Source organism: Benincasa hispida, chromosome 8 (genome assembly GCF_009727055.1).
Source record: "Benincasa hispida cultivar B227 chromosome 8, ASM972705v1, whole genome shotgun sequence".
NCBI classification, from domain to species: Eukaryota; Viridiplantae; Streptophyta; class Magnoliopsida; order Cucurbitales; family Cucurbitaceae; genus Benincasa; species Benincasa hispida.
This window is the reverse complement of record NC_052356.1, coordinates 50,963,843-50,988,027: the sequence shown is the minus strand read 5'-3', so window position 1 is coordinate 50,988,027 and position 24,185 is coordinate 50,963,843. Positions and strand designations below refer to the sequence as shown.

Genomic DNA, 24,185 nt, shown 5'->3' with positions numbered 1-24,185 from the left:
GCATACATCCCAATACAAATGACTAAACAAACTTATAGATGAAGTTGTATTTATAAAGTTTAATTTTCAAAGACAAACTTGAAAAACCAAATAGTTTTTAGTTTTTAGTTTATGAAGTGTAAGCTTAATGATACTTTCTCCCTATATAATGCAACAGAGTTGAGATTACGCCACATAACAAAACATGAAAAGTACTTCTTTTAAAGCTGAGAACTATCTAAGAGTTGTTTCAAATAATTCAAAAAGCTCTCTACACTTTTCACAATACGCTATTCATAGCTTTACAATGAATAAAAAGAAATAACTAATCAAATTCTTGTTACTCAGTTAACCACTAGTTGATATTTTTTTGTTTAACTGTTTTTTTACGTTTGTGTTTCATCCCTTGTTTTTAAAACATAATAGTAGGGACTAACTATTAATATAGTTCAAAATTTTGAAATAGAATTGAAAACAATTAAAATTTATGATTAAATATTTTTAATACAAAAATAAAATTTAATTTAACTAACTATCATTTTTAGAAAACAATTGTAGGACAAATTGACTAGAAAAAATAACGGGTGTGGAATTTAAAAACATATTTCAAGAAGAATAATACATGGTGCATCTTGGATTGCACTAATCTTTTTTGTAACTAATCCTTTTCATTAAATTTTTTAAAAAAACTAAAAAATATTAACAAAAGGAGAAAGGATTTGTCATGTGGCTAATTGTGGTTGGGCAATTGAGTGAGTTGTATAAAAATGCATAAACTCGAAATACACTAACTATTTTTCTTCCAAAAATAAGATAAGAAAAATGAATCCCTCATTCTCACTTTTGTTTTTTCTTTAAAATAAAATGTTATAGAATATTCTAGATTGACATAGACAAATTGTGAACCTCAATAGAATTGGTTCGTGAATAAATGCAAATCCCAGTACGTTCTATATTGTGAGCTGATGGTATTGGGTTTTATGTCCTTAAACTCGTGGTATGTAAACAATGGAACTTATTCTGAAAATTCAATAAAGTTGTTATTGAATAGATTTTTTGTTTAATAGAAATCCAATAAACCTGAAAGTCCTTTGACTATTGGATGATTACTTGAACTTTATGTAGAGATATAAAGGTGGATCAGGTTCGAGTAAATAGTCAAAATGATCCATAGTATATGAATAAGGTTGGGTACCTTATTCTAATAACACTATTCGATATGGCCCACTCTGTAGTTGTTACAAAGAGTTGTAAAGTACTACAAACGAAGTGATCCTAATTCGTTCATGTTGGGACATGAGGAGTGTGAGTGTCTTTGTGCAAAAGGGTTTGTACAAGATCGGACCATGAAATCAGTCACTCTTACTTTATAACAATGTTTACTGTTTAAAACTGACTATTTCAAAGCGATGACCTAGGTAACTTGACCTTAATCCTGAGCTAACTATGAACTCCTGTTTATTTGGAATTATCCTTAGATTTGCATAGGTGAGGGTTGGCTCAATAGCGTTGGCTCAATAAACCTCCCATTTCAGGGGTAAGAATGGATAGATAGCTGGGGACATAGGGTGCAAGACGAAATTCACTCCTACCCGCTTTAGGGATAGTAGAGAGGTTGTTCCCTTAAGTGCTAATTTTGGGTCTTGAACAAGGGGCCCTGCCCTCTCATTGGCTCGAGAGGGACTCGGTTTTGTTGATTGGATAAAAAAATAATGGTTCATTAGGGGATCAGTGGGGACTTAAGGAACAAGAGGTAATTTCGGGGGTAAAATAGAGATTTGACCCAACCGTTATTACGAATAACCTATGAAGGGTTGACTTATTAATCATGATTATATCGAGTGGACATAATATATCTATAGTGAGGGGAGTTTAACTATGGGTTTTAGTGGAGTGACCCATTAGTTAACGAATGTGGGTTAGATCGGTCTAATGAGTTTAGTCGATTAATCTCGGATCATTGGAGCCCATGATCTGTAGGTCCACGAGGTCCCCCTACTAGCTCGGAAATGGATTAGCTCTAGAGTAGCGTGATAACTTAATTTGAAACGTTCAAATTAGAATCAAACGGAATTGGAGAATATATATTTAAATATGATTTAAATATATGAAGATGATATGTGTAAAAATTATATTTAATATTGGATATTAAATTAATTAGAGTTATTTAAATTGTTTAAATAATTATTTATTAATTTTATTAGAAAATTAATTTATAAAATTAATAAATTTTGATTTTAGAATTAAAATATGATTTTAAAATCAAAATTAGATTTTGAAAATAGAAAATAACACAAAAAGGAAAAATGTGATTTTTCATCTTCATCTTCAAGTTGTTCACAATGAAACCCACTTCTTCAACCTTCATTTACTCCAAGCATGAGTTGCACCTCATGCAACAAATCTCTTTGCATGATAGTCTGCAATATATTGAAGAGCTTGAAGTGATTTTATAAGGATGCAACCGAATGAATTTTTTTGAAAATTCGGGTACAAGAAAGTGTTATTCATTTGGATTGTTGCAGTGAGCTTTCTCCAAATTCCCATTAATTTCAGCTTATTTTGAGTCCCACAATTCAATCTAGAACACCAAGAGAATAGTAGGGAAGTTCTTGTGGTGGTCTACACAAAGATTTGGAGGAACATGCAGCTGGAAATCAAGATTTCAACATTTTCTCAAAAGGTATGTTCTTGAAATCCATTAAACTCTATTTGAGCATGTTTTCGTTTATGCCAAAATTAATCAATTGGAGTGCTTATCGATCCTATTCGCTTCCACTGCGTGTTGGTATCTCTCCAATAAGTGGAGCCCTTTATCCATGAAGAAGATACAAATTTAACTTTAAAGAAAGAATTATTGCTTTGAAGCTTAGTAGTTAACTACCAAGAAAGTCTAGGATTCTATCCAGAGTAGAGTGCTATTATTTGCCTTTTGAAAAATTCAAATACAATTATTGAGAACATGCACTTGATCATAGCATGCATTAAACTAAAATGAATTTCGAGGAGTTTTGAAAGGTAAAATAAAAATGCTACGAAAAAATGAACTACAAATAGGTTAAAAGATTATTCTCAATCAGTTGATGGAGCGTCAATAGGTGCAGGCTCAGCACAGATGCGAGGATTTTGTTTTCCACTAACGATAGGATTTACATTTGCACACTGAGATGTGATCGGTCCTTGGCTTCCACTGTAACTGAGGTCAATATCAGCAACTTCCACACCCTCACATGGCACACTTTTACTGCAAACAAGTTTGACTGCAACTGGAGTAGCGGAAGTGCCTTTTATATTCTTGAAACTAACTTTGCTTATCTTAATTTTCGAAGGAACCTAAATGTTAAAAAAAAAAATATCAATGAAATATATATAACTCAAAGATTGCACTTTTTTAAAAATAATATGTTTTAATACATACCTTTCGGTTGCACTGGTTCCATGGACAATATTCTTGGTCTATGATGATAGGATTGCTGACATTAACCATTTCAATATCTTCAAAATGCATGTCAATGGCTGGGAATGCGCCAACGGAATCTGGCCATGTCTTGATCCTGACCCCATTTGAAGTATTGATCAATTTGCATTTTTTCACCGTAACTCCTTCCACGGCTTGTTCCTTGCTATATTTGCCCAAACTTCCAATGCTAATTCCATGTCCTGGTCCGCAAGTAACATCACTAATGGCTATTTGTTTGTTACTATCTCCCACAGATATACAATCATCCCCGGTTTCGATTTTGGTATTAAGAATGTTAATCCCTTCTGAACTACTCACGTGAATTCCATCGGTGTTGGGACTATTATCTGGTGCAGTAATTGTCACATGGTCAATGGTAAGATTCTTGCAGCCCAAAAGATTGATATGATAGTTCTTGCTATCCAACGAAGTTATGTCCTTCACTATTGAATTAGTGATGAAATTGAACTTCAAATTCTGCAATCATTTTATACAAATTAAACATAAAACTACTCGTCGTGTTAAAATATTCATATGTTGCGTGAGATTATGCGCTCTTAAATTATAAACGAACATTGAGCCAACAATAAAAAGCAAATATATTTACAGTATTTACCATCGGAAGTTTGGTGCATATTTTCTTTAGGTGGCAATCATTCTTTTCCCAACCTGTTTTTCCTTGACCATCTAAAACTCCAGTACCTGACATTGTCAATTGATCAACATATTCCAAAATGAGCAACCCATCTCCTTTTGGATCAGCTGGAGCTTGTAATGTCCCTTCAATTTGAAACTCAATAGAACTTTTGCAAGGGCCGTTAAGGTTAGATTGACTTAATTTGTAACTTTCTTTTGGAATCAACACTTTACTTGGAGTGGTGGACGCACATGCTGTCTTCCATGCAATTGCCAAAGCCTGTAAATTAAATCATTGTATTTGATAAAAGTATTTTGTATAAATTAAAATGGTTTATCAAATTAATGTACAAACTTACAGCTGTGATATCTACATTAGGTTTGGCACCAAACGTTGTGACATCGAAAATACCACTAGATTGACTTTTAGCATTAGACACCAACAATAACAACAATGGTACTAATGCAAGAAAGTTTGATCTCAATCCCATTCTTTCCATTTTTTTTCTTGCAAATTCCTAAACTTAGAAGTGATTGATATGAATGTATTAATTTCAACTCATCCAACTCTGTTTATATATATAAAGAGAAAATAAAAATGATTGAAGTTCTCTCAAATATTATTAATTAACTAAATTTGTCAAAAATAAGTGGGTGGTTGAAGTTAAACGCTTGTGTGCCTATGATTAGTTTTTCCTTAAACATTGGACGACTCATTCTCTCACACTCACTCTAACAAAATTCATTCCTTAAATTTCTTTCGGACAAACATCAAATATGTATGCATGTCCACACCGCATAATGTGCAACAAATGGAGAAGAAAATTGCTTAAAAAAAAGTGGAGAACAAAAAATATTAGGAAGTATAGATTTGAATAAAAATTACCCTTCAGATCGATTATTTCACGAGAGTTCAAAATTATCATGGTTGGAAATCTAAATTATCGTGTTTGTTTTGCGGTAATGTAAGATATTTAAATATTTAGATATTTTTAGGTATCATAAAGGTTTTAGACGTCCTTCTGAAATTTAAATTTTCTGAATTCCGATATTCAGGGCATCACTTTTTATCTCTTCATTTTTCACACACATATATAAATATCACTATTCGTTATTTTTATTTTATAATTAAAAGAATCTGGTCAAATATGTATTTCACTCTCTTTAGTTATATTGTAGTTGTTTTAATTTTTTTAGAAAGCTATTCAAATTCAAATTTAAAATAATATTTATCTTATAAAAATCTTAAATTAATATATATTATTTTATTGATAAAAATAACAAATAAAATAATGAAACTATATTTATTTAAAAGAAGTTCAATTTAGAAAACAAATATGTTGTATAATTTCAAATTATAATAAATTAATTATAAATTAATGAGAGTCTTAAGGGGATTACTGGAACATTATGTAAATTTAAGACATTCGCGAGTAGAAATCCTATAAAACAAACACCGTTATCCAAATATTCTCAAGTATCTTAAAAAAACAATATTCCTACAATACAAACATGATTATTTAAGGTTGTCGGACATCTCAAATTCTTTCAATTCAAGCATTACTCAGTGGATAACTAAATTTTATTGTAAAACGTCAACTCCGGTATTATTCAGTGAATAAAATGTCAATTACAGTTTAATTATTTTTTATGAGAATATGTGGGTGGAAAAATGAACTTCTAGTCTCGAGGTCAATCTTTCCTTTTTCTTTTATTTGATAGTGAGGTGGTTGGGGAGGGAGTTAAAATTTCCCTCCCCTAACTCATGATAACTCCCAATGAAAGTCATTATTTTAATTTTAAATAATTTATATATTAAATCAAATTTTAGTATATAATTAAATGAACAAAAATTAATTAATTAATAAATTAAATATCATACATTTAATTTAACTTGAATCATATTCAAATATCATCCTCTCACATAACCTATAGTTTTAATATGAATCTCATTTATATTAGTTATAACCTATAGTTTTACTATCAATCTTATTCATACTAATTATAACCTATAATTTTAATATGCATCTCATTCATATTAATTGTAACCTATAGTTTTAGTATAAATCTTATCCATATAATTAATATTTGAATCTTATTCAAATATTTATCTTTCAAATTTTATAAAGTATAATTTTGAATCTTATTCAAAATTAGCTTTATGTCATAATGTATCTATATACATTATTTTAATTGTATCTTATGCAATTAATTCCTTTATTGAATTTAAACAATTTAAATTAATCCAAAATTAATTAATTCTTATTTTTCCCTTAGTGAGCTAGCAAGAGGACCTTATAGACTACATATTATAAGCTTCAATAATACGATATTAATTAATTAAACTATTTAATTAAATTAATCATCATTCGTTAACTGCAGGTCACTCCACTAAAAACCTATAGCTGCACTCTTCACACTGTGGATATGTTTCTATATCCATGGATATAACTGTTGAATGATTTGTTTTGTTGAATACGGCGGACGTAATGCCACCACAAGGACTGATGATGTTTATGATATGCATTGCTTAATCACGCTTCTAAATAATATATGCAATACTACGGTTTAAAATAATGTATGTGATGCTGCTAAGATGCGCTTGTAGTATGCGTTCATGTAGTATGTGTTGTCACAAATTTTCTTGCATTGGAACCAAGTATAATTCCACCGCAAGTTTCTCAGAGTGACCTGAGGTCGAACATGGGGATTGCGATGCTAGATGCGATATTGATGTGATACATGCGACCAAAAACAAAATAATAATGTGTTGTATTTGAAAAGTAAAATACGATGACAAACAAATAAATAAACAAATAAATGAAAAAGTGAAAAGTTGTTCAAGTGTATGAGGGAATGCGATGGCAAGTCTTGTGAAAGGTTTTAGAAAGAGAATGGGTTAGGGGAAAGGACATCGCAAGTTTGTCAATCCTGTTGAGGACGCAACTAAGATTCCGCCTTCCTTTGGCTTACACCTCTCAGTGATCGGCCGCGTTCCCTTATCTCTATGGTGAACAGGGATGAATGTTGTGAAGGAAAAGTTGTTTCTATCTCTGGAAATACTTCTTGCTTTAGTTAACGCATTCTATCAACCTTCTTTCGAGAGGTGGATTAACATCTTCATTCTGCTCTCACAGGTGAAGATGCCATTGAGCATGCATTAGCTAAACTTGGTTGTATTCTTTAACATGGATTAACTTACTCGCTTAATCCTTCCCCCTTACCCTAGAGGATTACTTACGCATGGTGAAATAATTGGACAATGAATGTATGGTGGTGAACAGAAAGATGAAGATGATCCTTGCACAGAGCTTCTCTTCGGGATTGTGAATGAATTTCTGGTTCCTGAGACTTCCTTTCGAACTTGTTTCATCTATCTTCCCAGACTCTCTATGAATGTCTCTTCAAACCAGCCTCTCTCGGATTCTCTATCAATGTCTCTTCAGACCAGCTTCCTTTCTTTGGTGTTGATGTAGCTATTTATAGACCTTAGCACCTCCTTTGTCAGTGGTCCCGCTCTGAAAAGTTACTTTTTCTACCAAGGCTTGGTGGAAACGTCCGTTCTGCTCCACATTCAATTTGTCAGATCCTACAATAGAAAAGCTGTACAATTTCAGAAATCCTCGCGAATGCGTCGCTCTTTTTATTTTCAGTCGATCGTCGTATGCGATGCAAATGTGTTGCTCTTTTTGTTCTCGATCGATCGTCGCATGCGGTGCGAATGCGTTGCTCTTTTTGTTCTCGATCGACCGTTGCAAGTGGTGTGAATGCGTTGCTCTTTTTGTCCTCGAGCGATCATCGCATGCAGTGATACCTATTTCCTACAAAACGAAGACTTAGACGTCCCTTTTTGCCATCGCAATGGGGTCAGTGGGTGTTTTTGACATTTTACAACTTTTGCATTTCTAAGCCAATTTCTATATGTTCAACGCAACTTTTTCCTTCTTTTTGTCACATATTCTAAATAAGATGGTATAAATAACTTGTATTTCTACAAGTTATCACACCCCCAAATTTGGATATATTCTTTTCCTCAAGTATATCCTCTACTAAGGCAATTCCGCTCAAGTCTTATCCTTACTTTGCATCGATTGGCTACTCCGAATGTTCCACCTCTACATAATTTCTCAAAATTACTAATTTCTTCTATCCTTTGAACATTTCTTCAACATGCCCTACTTTATTCTTACATTAGACATACCTCTGCTCAAATTTCTCTTCTTGTTTTGAAAAAAATGTTTTTCCTGTTCTTGTAAAAACAACGAAGTGCGCCTTTTATGCGGTGGCCTGGTTTGCATCTTACTATAGAGAGCATTGATCATGGTTACACCCTTCATTTTGGCTTGCCCTCACGGGTGTCATGCGAACATTCAACTTCGGTTGTGTACCAAGCTCAACTTTAACTCTTGTCCCTTAGCCAAGTTTTCACTTTGGCTGTCGATGGGTTATCTCTTTCTTTTTTTTTTTTTTTTTTTTTTTTTTTTGTATTGCATCGATTTTTGGTAACCTACTTCGTTTTGGCTTGCTCCCACGGTATCATGCGAATATCACAACTAAGAGCAGGTTCCTTTCACGATTAACTTTTATCAGGTTGGGATTTTTCCTTGCGCTAACAGCGAAGTTTTTTTTTTTTTTTTTTTTTGAAGCACATTGATATGAACGCATCCGCTTGATCGCATTACTCAGACCTTTTCCACCCCCAAATTTAGAGATTCGCAAGGTCTTCATTGCGTTGTTTTGGATAGAAAAGACAAACACTTAGTCAAAAATTGAGAGAATGTTTGAGCAGAGTCTTGTGATAGAGAAGGTAAAGTTAGAAAACTTATTGCAATGAATTGTCTAAGTGTTAGGCAGAAAATGCAATATTAAAGAAATTGTGCTAAGGTTATGCATAATACTCGTCATAGCAGCGCAAATAAACGGTGCAAAAGAAAAGAAAAGAAATACCGCATTAAATTGATAAAGGATGAATATAATAAAGAGTCCAAGACACAAGAAGATAGATGTCACTTAATGTATTAAAAAATTGTTAATACACAAAAATTGTAATGACCGCAAAAAACGAAATTTAAACATGTAAAGGAGAATACAAAGTATTAGTTAATAAAAAGATTTGTAATGATGCAAAAAATTCAGAAAATGTGAAGGAGAATATAACGGTAAGGAAGAAGGTGGACACCCCCAAATTTAACTTTGCGGTGGGGCTGTTGTAAGGAGGGTGTTGCGGAGGAGCTCCTTTGCGGTGCTTCTTGAAGAACGGGCTGCTGCAGATGCTGAGGAACCAAGACCATGCAAATATGCGGTCATGAAATTAAATTACTCTGTGGTTGCGTTTGCCATCTGCCTCTGATTCAAGTGAAATGTAAAGATGTTGGGTTGAATGTTTATTCATCGCTGGCGCAGCTCTGCATTGCTCTCTTGCAACTCCATTAATGTATAGCGGAAGGAGGATAACTCTTGCATCAAAGAAGCCTCGCATGTCCTCAAGGGCAGCAACTATGGATGTCAAATATGGCGGTGCCATCATGTCTCACCTGCATCAGTTTGGGGTTAAGCAGAAGAGTCTGCTCCAAACCGTGTGGGTCATCAACATGCTGCAATGTTTGAGGAGAAAGGTGGGTTGGAGATGGATAGCTGATAAGATGCTGCTGGGGACGAGGGGTTGGAGTCGGGTGCAAGGAGGAGGTTTGTAAAATGCTCGGATGAGGGGAAAAGGCTCAATTGTTGGACTTGGTGGTCAAATGACTAAGGTAAGGGATCTTCAAGGGTAAATTGGTTGAATGTGATCAACTGCCTTGGATTATTTCCTTTCCTTTTTCATTGCGGCACCGTTTCTTGGGTCTAGATGATTGCGGCGCATTTAGGTCGATGAGGGGCCGCTTCGGTGGAGGCTCTGGGCAATGCGGCGAAACCTTGAGAAGAACTCTCAGGATTTTCGTGTTGATGAGGCTATAGACTTCTAGCATGGGTTCTTCTTCAATGCTCACGCCCACAGATAGGCATAGGCTAGAGATCGTCCATGGAAAGAAGTATTGGCTCCTGACGTGACCTACATAACCTCTGATTATGGCCTAACTGATCAGTCAACCAATTTACCCTTGGAAGATCCGTCTAAGTAATTTGAATATACAATAAAATGAGTATATAGTAACAAAAAATATTTATTTCTCCTCCGTAACTATCTGGAGTCCGTCTTAGTAACGAAGGATACTTCCTTCGATTATGGCCTAACTGATCACAAAATCCACATCGTTTTCGAGTGACTAATTTTGTCCAATCCATCTCGTTGTGATAACGTGAACTTTTTGGTCTACCAGATTTTCTCAACAATGATGGATCGGGAGGTAAGACGGGCATATTAGGGTGCGTGATCCAGTAATCTTCATGCGGTACAGGTTGAAATTGAGGAGAGTAATTTTGAGCATTACTGCTCGAACTTGTTTAGCCTCAATATTTGAACATTTCCTCCTTTGGCATTGAGACTACGACGTCCAGTCTTCACATGAAACACACCTTCATATCGATCGTATGATTGTACTTCATGCTTACTAGATCTTGCAGCCCATTTATTTATTTTCTCGTGTGCGTACCTGAATTTTTACTCCACTTAGTATTATAAAACATGCTTGAAATAAATTGTTAATAACACACATACACATATATATATATATATAATAATATAATGCATCCTTTATTTCTTCTCTTCTTTTCTCAAAATAATTCACGCATTTGAAGAATGTTATTTGAGCAAGAGCATTTATAGGCAACATTCGAGTTCCTTTGATGACTCCATTTATGCACTATGATAGATTTGTCGTCATCCACCCATATCTGAATCCTCCATTATGTGTTTGAGTCCATTGCTCTAAACTAATGTTGTAAAAAAAACTCAGACAGCTCTGATTTATTCCTTTGATATCTTCAATTGCTTTATTGAACTTCCGAATTTGAAACTGACACCCGACACGATAAACATAATTTTTCAATGTATTAAATCTGTACTTTTTATTAAAGTTGCTGACAATATGTCATAAGCAGAAACGATGGTGACATTTTGGTCCCATCCAACCATTTGGTGGATTGTTTACTGCTACGATTATGCTAACATGTCGATCTAAATTTAAACATACCTCTTCATGTGTTACAATTTCTCTCAAGTGTTTCAGGAACCATCCTCATGAGTCTGCGGACTCTTCATCAGCAACGACAAATACAAGTAGAAGAAGATGCCCGTTCGAGTCAACTGATGTAGCAATCAACAATTTTCCTCAATATTTGTCATATAAGTGTGTACCATCTATCTGAATTATCGACTGACATTTATTAAAATCTTCTATACAAGGACCAAATGTCTAAAATATAGAAGTTAGGATAACATGGCCTTTAGTAAGCGTTTCTTTCACTCTCCACTCTACACGTGTTCCAGGATTGATCTGCTTAACCATATACAACCACTTGGGTAAAAATTTGTAAGACTCATCCCAATCACCGCACTTTAGCTAATGTTTTTCTTTTGTCCTCCCATACCCTATTGTAAGGAACATGATATCTAAACTTTGATTTGATGTCGGACTGCAGTTGTTCCACACTGATAGATGGTTTTTCTCTTACGGCATCACAGAACTCTAGTGCAATCATTGATGAATCCAATTGTACATGACTTTGACTCAGTTCTAAATAAAAACATGTATGCTGCTCATCGTACATAGTGATCTCGAACAAGCCATGTGATTTTTTCTTCATTACATGAAGTCTCCACTTGCAACCTTCCTCCCATTTCTTACACCGAATTTTCCAAATCGTCGGTGTCGATTCTACAACCTCATATGGTGTGTGACATTTAATTACAAAACATTTGACCGCGTGTTGTAGCATTTATTTTTCTTGACAAATCATCCCTTTATACAATTGAGTATTGTCAACGTCCACAGGGGCTACAATTGGGTCATGTTCTCAAATGCTATCCAGTACATTCATATCCAAATCGTTGAATGTATCTGAAAGTAATTCATGTTCACGACCATCGAAATTCAACTCTTCAAATTCATCATCTGTTTCAGTTCTAAAATCTCTATACAGGTTGTTAGCCATCATATCTTCATTATCACATGGTGATGCAATTGACTCTGGATCAGGATCAATACATTCAATTGGATCTTCAAACTGACTAAATGATGTATTCAAGTTTATATCCACCCCTATCCTATTTACATTTACATACAAATGCATTAAATTTGGCAGTGACATTGCGATTGAGAACATTAAGTTCATAGCTTGTGCATTCGAAATAGGGAATGACATAAACCATATTGATCCTGACGGTTCTAGGTTAGAATGTCTATATATGATTTCTAACTGATTTGTTCCCATATCTACACTAAGTGACATCCTAACCATTTCAATGAATTGTTCAAATACAATTCCACTGTTCACATTTATGCTAAAATTCTTACTTAGTGGTTGGTCATAGTCAACTTCATCAATACCATCAATCATTTGTAAACAACAAAAATCCCAAGCATTTGTCTGTCATTTTCTAAATAAAAAAACAAACAATACATTACTAATTGTTCTACTAATTATCAAACTTAAACAAAAACAAACTACAATAAAAATCACAATAAGAAATATATATAGGAAATATAAGAAGTTTGTGGGTACTAAACTAAAAATATTAAACTTTTTAAAAAAATCACAATAATTTTGTATTATATTTTTTATAAGAAGTATATTAAAAAAAATCACAATAATTTTGTATTAAACTAAAAATATTAAACTTTTTAAACATAACAATAAATTAAACTTTTTATAACTATTTTTAAACATAACAACAAATTAAACTTTTCAAATATCATAACAAATTTATACAAAAAAATCACAATAATTTTGTATTAAACTAAAAATATTAAAATTTTTAAACTATAAACATCAACTTTTTAAACATTACAATGAGGTAAACTTTTTAAAACTATTTTTTCAAATTTAATACAAAATAAAAAATTAAATTAAATTAAACTTTTTCAAAATTTTAAACTATATTTTCAAAGTTAATACTAGAAAAATCAAATATCATAAGAAATATATTTCAAAAAATTATAACAATTTTGTATTAAACTAAAAATATTAAAGGTACAAACCTCACAATTTAATGGACGAATGTTATCATAATAAAACATAACAATAAACTGTACTTAAATACAAACAAAAACAAACAAAATATAAATAAGATTAACATGTTGGTATAACATCCCAACCATAAGATTAACACTAATAACAACTACTAAGATTAACACTAATAGAGAAAGAACTACTAACATCAATATGTAAATATTATTGAATTCGACATGATAGATCTACTAAATATAATAAAACTAGTAATAAATAAATAGTAAACTCACAAATTTAACTTACCTTTTTTGTTCTTTGTTTTCCAAACAGCAACAAAAACTATAAAAAAAAATATATATATATATAATAGTATGAAAATAGGAACAAAATGTATAGTTCTTTAAACAAAATGAAATTTTGTATAGTAAAAGGTACAAACCTCACAATTTAATGGACGAATGTGGAAGAAGAAGAAGATTTGTTGAAGGCAGTGAGAAAATGAGAGGCTGAAGACAGTGAGAATGAGAGAACGAAGGCCGTGAGGAGAAAATGAGAGAGTAATCTTAAAGGTCGAAAGGCAATGAGGAGAAAAGGCAGTGAGGAGAATGAGGGAACGAAAGTAGTGTGAGAAAATGAGAAGAGAGGGTGGGGGTTATAAGCTTAAAGGTCGAGTTTTGAAAACTCGACCCACGTGTCCGGCATTGGAAAAATATGGATGGGACAGGACGAGACGCTGACACGCTGCAGAGATTCGAATTCATTTTAAAGCAGGTTGACAATTTAAATCACTCTGACGCGTGCTGCAGAGATTCGGATTCTTAGCTAAGCGATCACTTAGGAGTTTGTGGGCGATCGTGTAGTGAGGAAAGAGAGATCTCGAGAGGCCATCGCAACATGCCGCTCATCGTGTACTTCCACAAGGCGATCGTGTAGTAAAGCTTAGTGATCATATAGCATTTGGTATACGAGCATATAGTAAAAAGTAGGCGATCATATAGGTTTTGAGAAGGCGATCGTCTAATTATAATACCTAAGCGATCTGTAGGAGTTTGTGGGCGATCGTGTAGTGAGGAAAGAGAGCTCTCGAGAGGCCATCGTAACGTGCCACTCATCGTATACTTCCACTATGCGATCGTGTAGTAAAGCTTAACGATCATGTAGAATTTGATATACGATCGTATAGTAAAAGGTAGGCGATCGTATAGGTTTTGAGAAGGCGATCGTCTAATTGTTATAGCTAAGTGATCATGTAGGAGTTTGTGGGCGATCGTGTAGTGAGGAAAGAGAGCTCTCGAGAGGCTATCGCAGCGTGCCACTCATCGTGTACTTCAGCTATGCGATCATGTAATAAAGCTTAGCGATCGTGTAGCATTTGGTATACGATCGTATAGTAAAAGGTAGGCGATCGTATAGGTTTTGAGAAGGCAGTTGTCTAATTGTAATAGCTAAGCGATCGTGTAGGAGTTTGTGGGCGATTGTGTAGTGAGGAAAGAGAGCTCTCGAGAGGCCATCGCAGCGTACCACTCATCGTGTACTTCCACTAGGCGATCGTGTAGTATAGCTCAGCGATCTTGTAGTAAAGCATAGCGATCATGTAGCACTTGGTACACGATCGTATAGTAAAAGGCAGGCGACCATATAGGTTTTGAGAAGGCGATCATCTAATTGTAATAGCTAAGCGATCGTGTAGGAGTTTGTAGGCGATCGTGTAATGAGGAAAGAGAGCTACCGAGAGTGGGAGTATAGAATACGTTGTCGTGGAGAGGCCATCGCAGGTGCCGCTCATGTCTACTTCCACTCGGCGATCGTGTAGTAAAGCTCAGCGATCGTGTAACACTTGGTATACGATCGTATAGTAAAAGGTAGGTGATCGTATAGGTTTTGAGAAGACGATCGTCTAATTGTAATAGCTAAGCGATCGTGTAGGAGTTTGTAGGCGATCGTGTAATGAGGAAAGAGAGCTACCGAGAGTGGGAGTATAGAATACGTTGTCGTGGAGAGGCCATCGCAGGTGCCGCTCATGTCTACTTCCACTCGGCGATCGTGTAGTAAAGCTCAGCGATCGTGTAACACTTGGTATACGATCATATAGTAAAAAGTATGCGATCGTATAGGTTCTGAGAAGGCGATCGTGTAATTATAAAGTTAAGCGATCGTATTGGAGTTTGTGGCCGATCGCAAAAGATTTATTAAGCCATTGTTTAGTCATATTGAGCGATTGTGGAGAGATTGTAAATGATCGTTTAGCGTCTCGTAAGGGACCGATTAATGTTGTTTGATTCCTATCGTTTAATAAAGAAGTTGTTCATCGTTCACTTGTTCTTTTCGGAAGTTTACACCTATTGTTACGTTAATAAAGAATTACTAAACAATTGCATAGTAATTTTACTAAACGATTTTGTGCGATCGTGAATAATTACTAAACGATTCTTTAATTTCCTTTAGGTCGAGGGATTGTTCTTTAATTTTCCAGAGGTTGAGGGTTGAACCCTTGACCTCTTCTTCAAATTTTCTCCTCTCCCCTTAACCTCTTCTTCAATTTTCGACAAGTCAAAGGTTGGAACCCTCATTCTCTTCTCAATTTCCTTTAGGTCGAGGGTCAAACCCTCAATCTCTTCTTTAATTTTTGACAGGTCGAGGGTTGAACCTTCAATAAAATATTTTAAAGAAAATCCCCGCCTCGAAAACTCCAAAACAACCATAGATTTTTAAATAATTTTAGAACCACTATATTTTCCTAAATTGTTTTCCTAATCACAATATTAAAAAAAAAAAAAAAAAAAATTCTGCATTATTCCGACCAATTTTTATTTTCAATAGTGTCAACTGAGCCAAATTACGACTTGGAGAATCACAATGATATAGGCATCATTGATAGGCCTCGCTTCAACGAATTAGTGATGGCCACGTTGACGGCCATAGCAGCTAAGGCCTCTTTGGCTGTGGGGGAAATGGCAATTTTCTTATCAAATACAATGGTTTATGCTTTGGTTCAATACACTGCGGATTTGTCGAATACGAATTGCCATGATTGCTTAACGCAAGCTCTTAGGGGTACTCAACATTGTTGTGGAAATCAAATTGGTGGAGAGTTTTGTTTCCGAGTTGTTATGTTCGTTACGTTTTACCAACTCAATATGACTACTCTAGTAGTGCCTCCTTTCACTCTCCTCCCCAATTCCAATACTCCATCAGGTTATCCCCTTCCTATTTTTCATTGGACCTTTTTTTGGTTGATTCACAAATTTAATCCGTTCAAATTTTGAAACTCTTTAAAACCAATATTAGTGTTCTAATAGATATAAAATTCAAAGGCCTATGTATGATAAATAAATTATTTTTTAAAAATTTTAAATTTGTTAGAGATGTATAAGAAAGAAAATTCAAAGTTGAATGATAAAGCTTAGGAAACCTATTAAAAGGATGTTTAGTGCAAGAAGTGGAGTTGTGGAGTCTAGAGAACTGTGAAATTTGAAAAGTTGTTTAGTTAAGTAGCCTACAGTATGAAGAAAAGAAAAATAAAACTTGGATTTTCTTGGGTAGCACCTATTGACGTTGAAAATTTTTTCATATTACCACCCGTTATTGTGTGCCACTTTTAGAAATAGTGTAGGACCCATTGATATTAATTTGGAGTTCATACACATTTATGAAGACAAATTTATATTGTCAATAGAGGATGGTACTCTAGCAGTACTAAAAATATTTTGCACATACACTTGCCCAGCAAAATTTTGTCATGTGACAAATATTATTTAAAAAAGAGTTGAATTGATTACTAATCATTGCCTAAGTGTTAATAAAACATGAAATTGATGTTTCTTAGTCGTATATCTACATATTTACAAACTTTTTGGGTTAAACAAAGAGTGAAATTAAGATATCTAATTAACACAAATCTCAAATTTTAAAGACCAAATATTCCTAAATTTTATCTATATTTTAACAAAATATAATAAAATCCATTATATGAAAATTGAGATTCGAACTCCATTGCATTATTCTACATGTAACGACCCGACTTTCTCGGATGGGGATCAAACTACTACTAAATGCATGCATAAATCTTAAACAATGTTTTCACCAAAAAGGCCACCAAAAACAAAAGAATGAAATAAATTTTTGTTGTAAAAATTTAAAGAAGGCAAACATACTATTTTTTTTTTTTTGTTTGGTGTACCCCTAGCTAAAATATAAAAGGAATAATATTAAGAATAATAATAATAATATTGATTTAAATAAATAACCAAATCAAGTGAACAAGTGATTTAATAGCTAGCTTCTAAACTAAAATATGGTAGCATGAGGAAAACATATGCGGAAACGATAAGTTCCAAGGTCTAGTCACGGATTCTTCTTATCATTCGCCACTTTATCCTTTCATTTACCTAAAGCAAAAAAAATCTGGAAATAGAGTGAGTATAAAAATACCCCGTAAGCGACCCGCTATTGGGCCGACTAAGTGTGCAGATTAGTACCCCTATCACGACTAAAATGAGCATTCCAACATAGACATAATCATAAGCATAAGGGAAAAACCTGAGGGTACGTTTTCATAGGAAGTGACTTCGAAGAGACATGATAACATAATCGTGGGTGGTGATCCCAGAAGGATGCCGAAACATACTAAGGGGATGCATATAGTCTGATAGGGGTGTTAACCTTCACTGTCAAAACAACATACTGAAGGGATATACTAACATGCAATGGAAGCAAACAGAATCAATAAGTACTCTAATTACATTTAATTTGAGTTCTAAAGCATGCTTTTACAGAAAAATCAAAAGGGTTTCAATTTAAACATACATTTGAGGAAATCTCCCAAATCCAAGTTGCTCTTCACGTGAATTCAGCTTCAAATCGTCAGTGAACCATCAAGAGATCTTCTCTATTATTCTCAACCTTGAATTTGAGTGATGGAACTCGAATTTGAGTGAGTTTGTGAAGGTTTTTCTGGGTTTCAGAGGAAGATGATGATGAACTCCTAGAAACTAATTTCCCCAGCTCCAATCTTTTATCTTCTTCTTCAATTCTGAGGTTTGTATTAATCTTCAGCATGCAAGCACTCCATCAGCCATTAATGGCCGAAGCTAGTTTAAGATTCCAAGTGGGAAATGTGTGTGTTTGTAGAAAGAACACCTCCTACTTAGAGGAAAGTGGGAAATTTCCACTTCAAATCCCGTATTTCTTTAATTTCAATTAATTCAAATAATTAATTAACATTTGATTTAATTAATTCATAAATAATTAAATCTAAAATACCAAAATTCAATTTCTTAAATTAAATTAAAATGGAAATTAATTTGACTTTTAGTTAATTAACTAATTTAATATCAAATATTAAATTAATCACATACCAAATTTTAAACATGAATCTTATTCATGTAATTTATATTTAAATCAATATTTAAATATTATAATCTCTCCAGTTTCTTTTAATTTCAATATATTAAACGTTAATTATATCGAATATAATTATACAAACCTTAATTTGAATTTGAACTATTCAAACTCAAACCCTAATTTCAATTTGAAAATTTTTCAAATTGAAATTCAATTTGATCAATTCAAATTCACATCATTCCAAATTCACTCAATTTATTAATTCAAGGTGTTCATGTTTTACAAGCTAGTAGTGGGACCTTATGGACCTACAGATCATGACCTCCAACGATTTAAGATTAATTGGCTAAAACTCTTTAGACCGAATTAATAAGTATTCGTTAACTATCAAGTCACACCACTATAGCTTGATAGTTGCACTCTCCTCACTATAGATATATTTGTATCCACATGATTTAACCATAACCAATAAGTCAACGCTTCAAAGGTTGTTCATAATAACGGCTAGGTCAATATGTTGTTTTACCCTGGATATTACATATTGTTCCTTAAGTTCCTACTAATCTTCTAATGAACAATAGGATTATGATCCAATCACTAAACCGAATCCTTGTCGAGCCAATAAGAGGGTGAATCCCCTTGTTCAATACTTGGATTCAGAACTTAAGAGAACAACCTTTCTCCTATCCCTAAATCGGGTAGGCATGAATTCCTTATTGCACCCTATGTCCCTAGCTATCTACCCAGTTTTACTCCTAAAATGAGAGGCTTATTGAGCTATTAAGCCAAGCCCCACCTATACAAATCTAAGGATAATCTCGAATAAATAGGAGTTCATAGTTAGCTTAGGATTAAGATCGAGTTACCTAGGTCATCTAAGCGAAATAGTCAGTCTTAAACAATAAACAACTTTATAAAGTAATAGTAACTTATTCCTGGGTCTGATCTCATGAAAACTCATTGCATAGGATGCCCCCGCTCCTCATGTCATTACATGACCGAATCAGAATTACTTCATTTGTAGCACCTTTACAACAACTTGTAACCGCAACAGAGTAGGCCGCATCTAATAGTGTTACCAGAATAAGCCACCCAACCTTATTCGAATACTATAGATCATTTTGGCTATTTGCTCGAACTTGATCCATCTTTATGTCTCTACATAAAGTTCAAGTATTCATGTAATAGTCATGGATCTTAATTTATTGGATTTAGACTTTATGAATGCAATTTAAAGATTCAATAACAACTTTATTGAAGAAATGTTGAATAACATCTTTATTGATAATATAATGTGTTTAAGTTTACAAACGGTGAGTTTTAGGACACATAACCCAACAATATTTCCACTTAGACTGAAATTCTTGTGGATCACTATATACAAATATATACAATGTTGTGTTACAATGAGAGAATAAAAGGTATAAATACAATAAACTAGGGCAACAGATACCTATAAATTCTCTCACTTGCTATAGTGATAAGTATCTTGTATACCTAGTCCTACTAGGTGACCTTCGAAACCTTTAGCCTAGAAGGCCTTTGTAAATGGATCAGCTAAGTTGTCTTGTGAGGTTATCTGTGTGACGATCACATCTCCTCTGTGTACAATCTCCCTGATGATATGGTACTTCTGATTGACGTGCTTTCCACATTTATGGTTTCGAGGTTCCTTTGAATTTGCAACTGCTCCACAGTTATCATAATACAGGGTGACTTGCAGTTGCATATTTGGAACCACTTCCAAATCAGTTAGGAACTTTCTGAGCCATACTGCTTCTTTTGCTTCTTCACTTGCAGCTACATACTCAGCTTCTATTGTGGAGTCAACAACACAAATTTGCTTGATACTTCTCTACACCACAGCCTCCTCCATTTAGAGTGAATACTAACCCTAAAGTTGATTTCCTCGAATCTATTTCGATCTGGAAGTCAGACTTAGTGTATCCTATAAGGATCAGATCCTTAGCACCATACACGAGCATGTAATTTCTCATTCTTCGAACATACTTGAGAATGTTCTTAACGGCAGTCCAATGATCATATCCAGGATTGGACTAAAACCTATTGACTATTCCAAGGGCATAGCATATGTCAGGACGAGTACACAACATGGCATACATTAAACTCTCTACTACTGATGCATATGGAATTCTTTTCATAACCTTAACATCTTGAGGTGTCTTAGGACTTTGTTCCTTAGATAGATGAATTTTATGGCTGAAAGGCAATGTTCCTTTCTTGAATTTTGCATTTTATATCTAGACAATATTTTGTCTATATAAGATGCTTGAGATAATGCTAAAGTTCTATTCTTGTGATTTCGAACTATTTGGATACCAAGAATATATTGTGCTTCTCCCAAATCATTCCTTTGGAATTGCGTAGCCAGCCATCTCTTAACGTGCATTAGAAATTCTACTTCATTTCCAATGAGTAGAATATCATCAACATACAAAACCAGAAAAGCGACAGTTTTATTAACGATTTTCTTGTAAAGACAAGGTTCGTTAACATTTTGTTCAAAGCCACAAAATTTGATCGCAGTGTCAAATCTCATATTCTAGAATCTAGATGGTTGTTTCAACCCATAAATGGATCGATTAAGCTTACAAACTTTTTTCTCTTGACTTTGTTCAATAAACCCTTCGGTTTGAGACATGTGGATACTCTCTTCAAGATAGCCATTCAGAAAGGCTATCTTGTGATAACAGGCATAAATGCACGTTATCATAATGTTAATTTCTTAAAAAATGTTGGCTTGCGTTGATAAAATGTGTTAGATTACGTCCAAAAAACATTAAGTTTATTACATTGCGGTCGCATGCGTTCATCGCATAGGAACAGTTGATTTTTGTATTTTTATGTAGATTATGCGTTGACGCAAGGCGGAAATTGCGATCATACGAAAACATTGGTCGAGTGCAACATCACCGCAAGGCTTTATGGTGATTGTGTTTGTAAACATTCGCTCAAGAAGGATTTTCGCAACTTGGTGGGCGCATCTAGGTGAAAGGCATAATTAATCGCGATGGGACAGAAAGCTGATGATAGTCGAATCCGAATTAAGTTGACAGTCATTAACGATAACAAGTACATTCAGCTTTTGGGACACATATTCGGCGCATCAGTCAGGGAATTAAAGCCATCCTATCTGTGCAATCATGAGAGAGAAGCCGCCTTTCATCCCAGGAGCTCTGTAAATATTGAGGGCAACCTTTAGAAAATCGGTTCGAAAATTCATAAGTTCGGATCGCACGTCTTTGTTCATAGTTTTCCTTTCATTTTAAGGCGGTGCAAGAGAAGAGTAATGACGCTGGAGATCGCTCAGGGCAACTCGAGAGAGAACCTTGAGGCATAGAAGCAGAGAGTGGGCTGACTCTCGCGAGAGAGTCATCTTTTGAACACGAGTAGAAAGATAGTGTAAAAGCCTGGGAAGCAAGAGATTGCTACCAGGCTCTTTGTTCTATTCTTGCATTGTTGTTTTGTACTTCATCTTTAAATTTATACAATAGAAGTTTTTATTCTACATTTGTTCATTCTCTTAGTATGCATGAGTAGCTAAACTAGTTGAATGGGTTGAGAAGAACTAAGCTAACATGACCTAGGAAGTTCATTACTTGCGATTATCTTGTGTTATGCCGTGCCAAATATCTCTTTAGAGCTACTCGAGAGAAAGTCTAAAGAAAGAACCTAAGACTCGAGAGAGCAAGATTAGAATTGTATAAACAAGAGATAGGGACTTAGAGATAAGCCTTGTTTGCCAACCTGCATCACATGCATCCTAGAGATAGGAATGATATTATGTGGTCGCCTTATTTGTGTATGTGTGTCATTTTGTCATCGCATAAATAATAATAGAGGCTTATGTGTAGGTCCTATAGAATTATCGCATATATCGCATGCGTTCTAGCCTTAGAAGCCGTGGCATTCGCATCGAAAGGTGATTTACTATTGTATGCACGTTGCATGATCGCATAGCATGAAGGCATCCTAGGAAGTGTTAGCCGAAACTTTTCTCAACCCGTTCACCGCATACTCATCACATCTTCAGTTTTATCAACTCTTTTTCAAACTCTGCTGCATTTGTTTATTTTTCGTTAATGTAAACAACAACCTCATCAACTATTTATTTATTTGGTTACCGCAAAGTTTTCCTAAGAATTACCAATGCAACCTACTTTCCCAAGTCCTTGAGTTCAACCTTGGACTTACCAGGAAACTCAGTGGGGTTTATACTTGGATTTCGCTGAGGAAACTTGAGTACTCAACACAGTCTCATCACCACATATCATCCATAATTCTACATCATAAAATCAAGCACCATCTTGACATCCATTTGCCATATTTCATAATCATAAAATGAAGCAATAGACAAGAGTATTCTTATTGACTTTATCATGGCAACCGGAGAGAAGGTTTCTTTATAGTCTACCCGCACTCTTTGGGTAAAACCTTTTGCCACAAGTCTTGCTTTGTAGGTCTGTACCTTACTAGCTTGGTCTTGTTTTCTCTTGTAGAACCATTTGCAATCGATGGGTTTTACCCCTTCAGGTTGATCTACAAGATCCCAGACAGAATTGAAGTACATTAGACTCCATTTCAAGGTCCATGGCTTTAATCCATTGGTCTTTGTCCACATCATTCATTGCTCGTTTGAAAGTCAATGGATCATCTAAGCCATCATCTGCTATGATGATTAGAGATTCAGTTAAACCCATTTACCGATCAGGCTATTGAACAACCCTTCCAATACGACAAGGCATTCTCAACTCTTGAGAAGGATGTGAAGTACCAGTTTCATTAATAACTCTTATTGATGGACCAGCTCTGTCAACAACTCTTGTTGATGCATTTATCCTTTCTCTAGACATTTCTTCTATTACTAGCTTACTGTGAGGTTGATGATTCTTCATGTGGTCCTCCTCCAAGAAAGTTGCATTTTTCGAAACAAACACTTTGTCTTCCTAAGGATCGTAAAAGTTACCACCTTTCATTTCTTTAGGGTAGCCTACAAATAAGCATACTTTTGAATGACGTTCCAACTTTTTAGGATTTTGCACCAACACATGTGCTGGGCAACCCCAAATTTTGGAGTGATGTAAACTTTCTTTATGTCCTCTCCAGAGCTCGTAAGGTGTTTTAGAATCACTTTTCGAGGGAACCATGTTCAAAATGTACACTGCAGTTTCAACTGCGTGTCCCTAAAAAGAATTTGGTAACTGAGCATAACTCATCCTGGAACGAACCATATCCAACAAGGTTCTATTTCTCCTTTCTGCCACACTGTTTTGCTAAGGTGTGCCAGTGTAACACCTCACACATTTTTTTAGTAATAATGTAATTTTAGTAACTTTATTATTTTGGAATTTCAGTAATTGTTATTAGTTGGAGGGCATTTTTGGAATTTTGAACTTCAAGTATAAGTGCGGGAATTTAATTGTTGGTGTGAAATTATTCAATTTGAAATTCAAATTGAAAATTAATGACAGGAATTAATTTTCTTTTGAATTGTTCGTGAGCCCATCCGACGCCGCCCAATGCTAACGTGTCAGTTTCTTATTCATGACCTCCGTCCACCATTGCTCAAGTGTCGTTTTCTTTTGCCGTCACTAGATCTATCGATTTGGGTAAGATTTCTACCGTTTGGGTTTGTTTT

The 24,185-nt window shown here is 34.5% G+C and overlaps 1 protein-coding gene across 1 annotated transcript; it reads right to left on the bottom strand.

The window, feature by feature from the left end:
• Positions 1-2,987: 2,987 nt before the first annotated feature.
• LOC120083758 (exopolygalacturonase-like) lies at positions 2,988-4,593 on the bottom strand. The gene is made up of 4 exons (XM_039039617.1): positions 4,435-4,593; positions 4,056-4,355; positions 3,398-3,916; positions 2,988-3,312 (listed from the first exon to the last, which is right to left on the bottom strand). The coding sequence occupies exons 1-4, from the start codon at positions 4,573-4,575 to the stop codon at positions 3,052-3,054; spliced, it is 1,221 nt and encodes a 406-aa protein (XP_038895545.1). The 5' UTR covers positions 4,576-4,593; the 3' UTR covers positions 2,988-3,051.
• Positions 4,594-24,185: the final 19,592 nt, after the last annotated feature.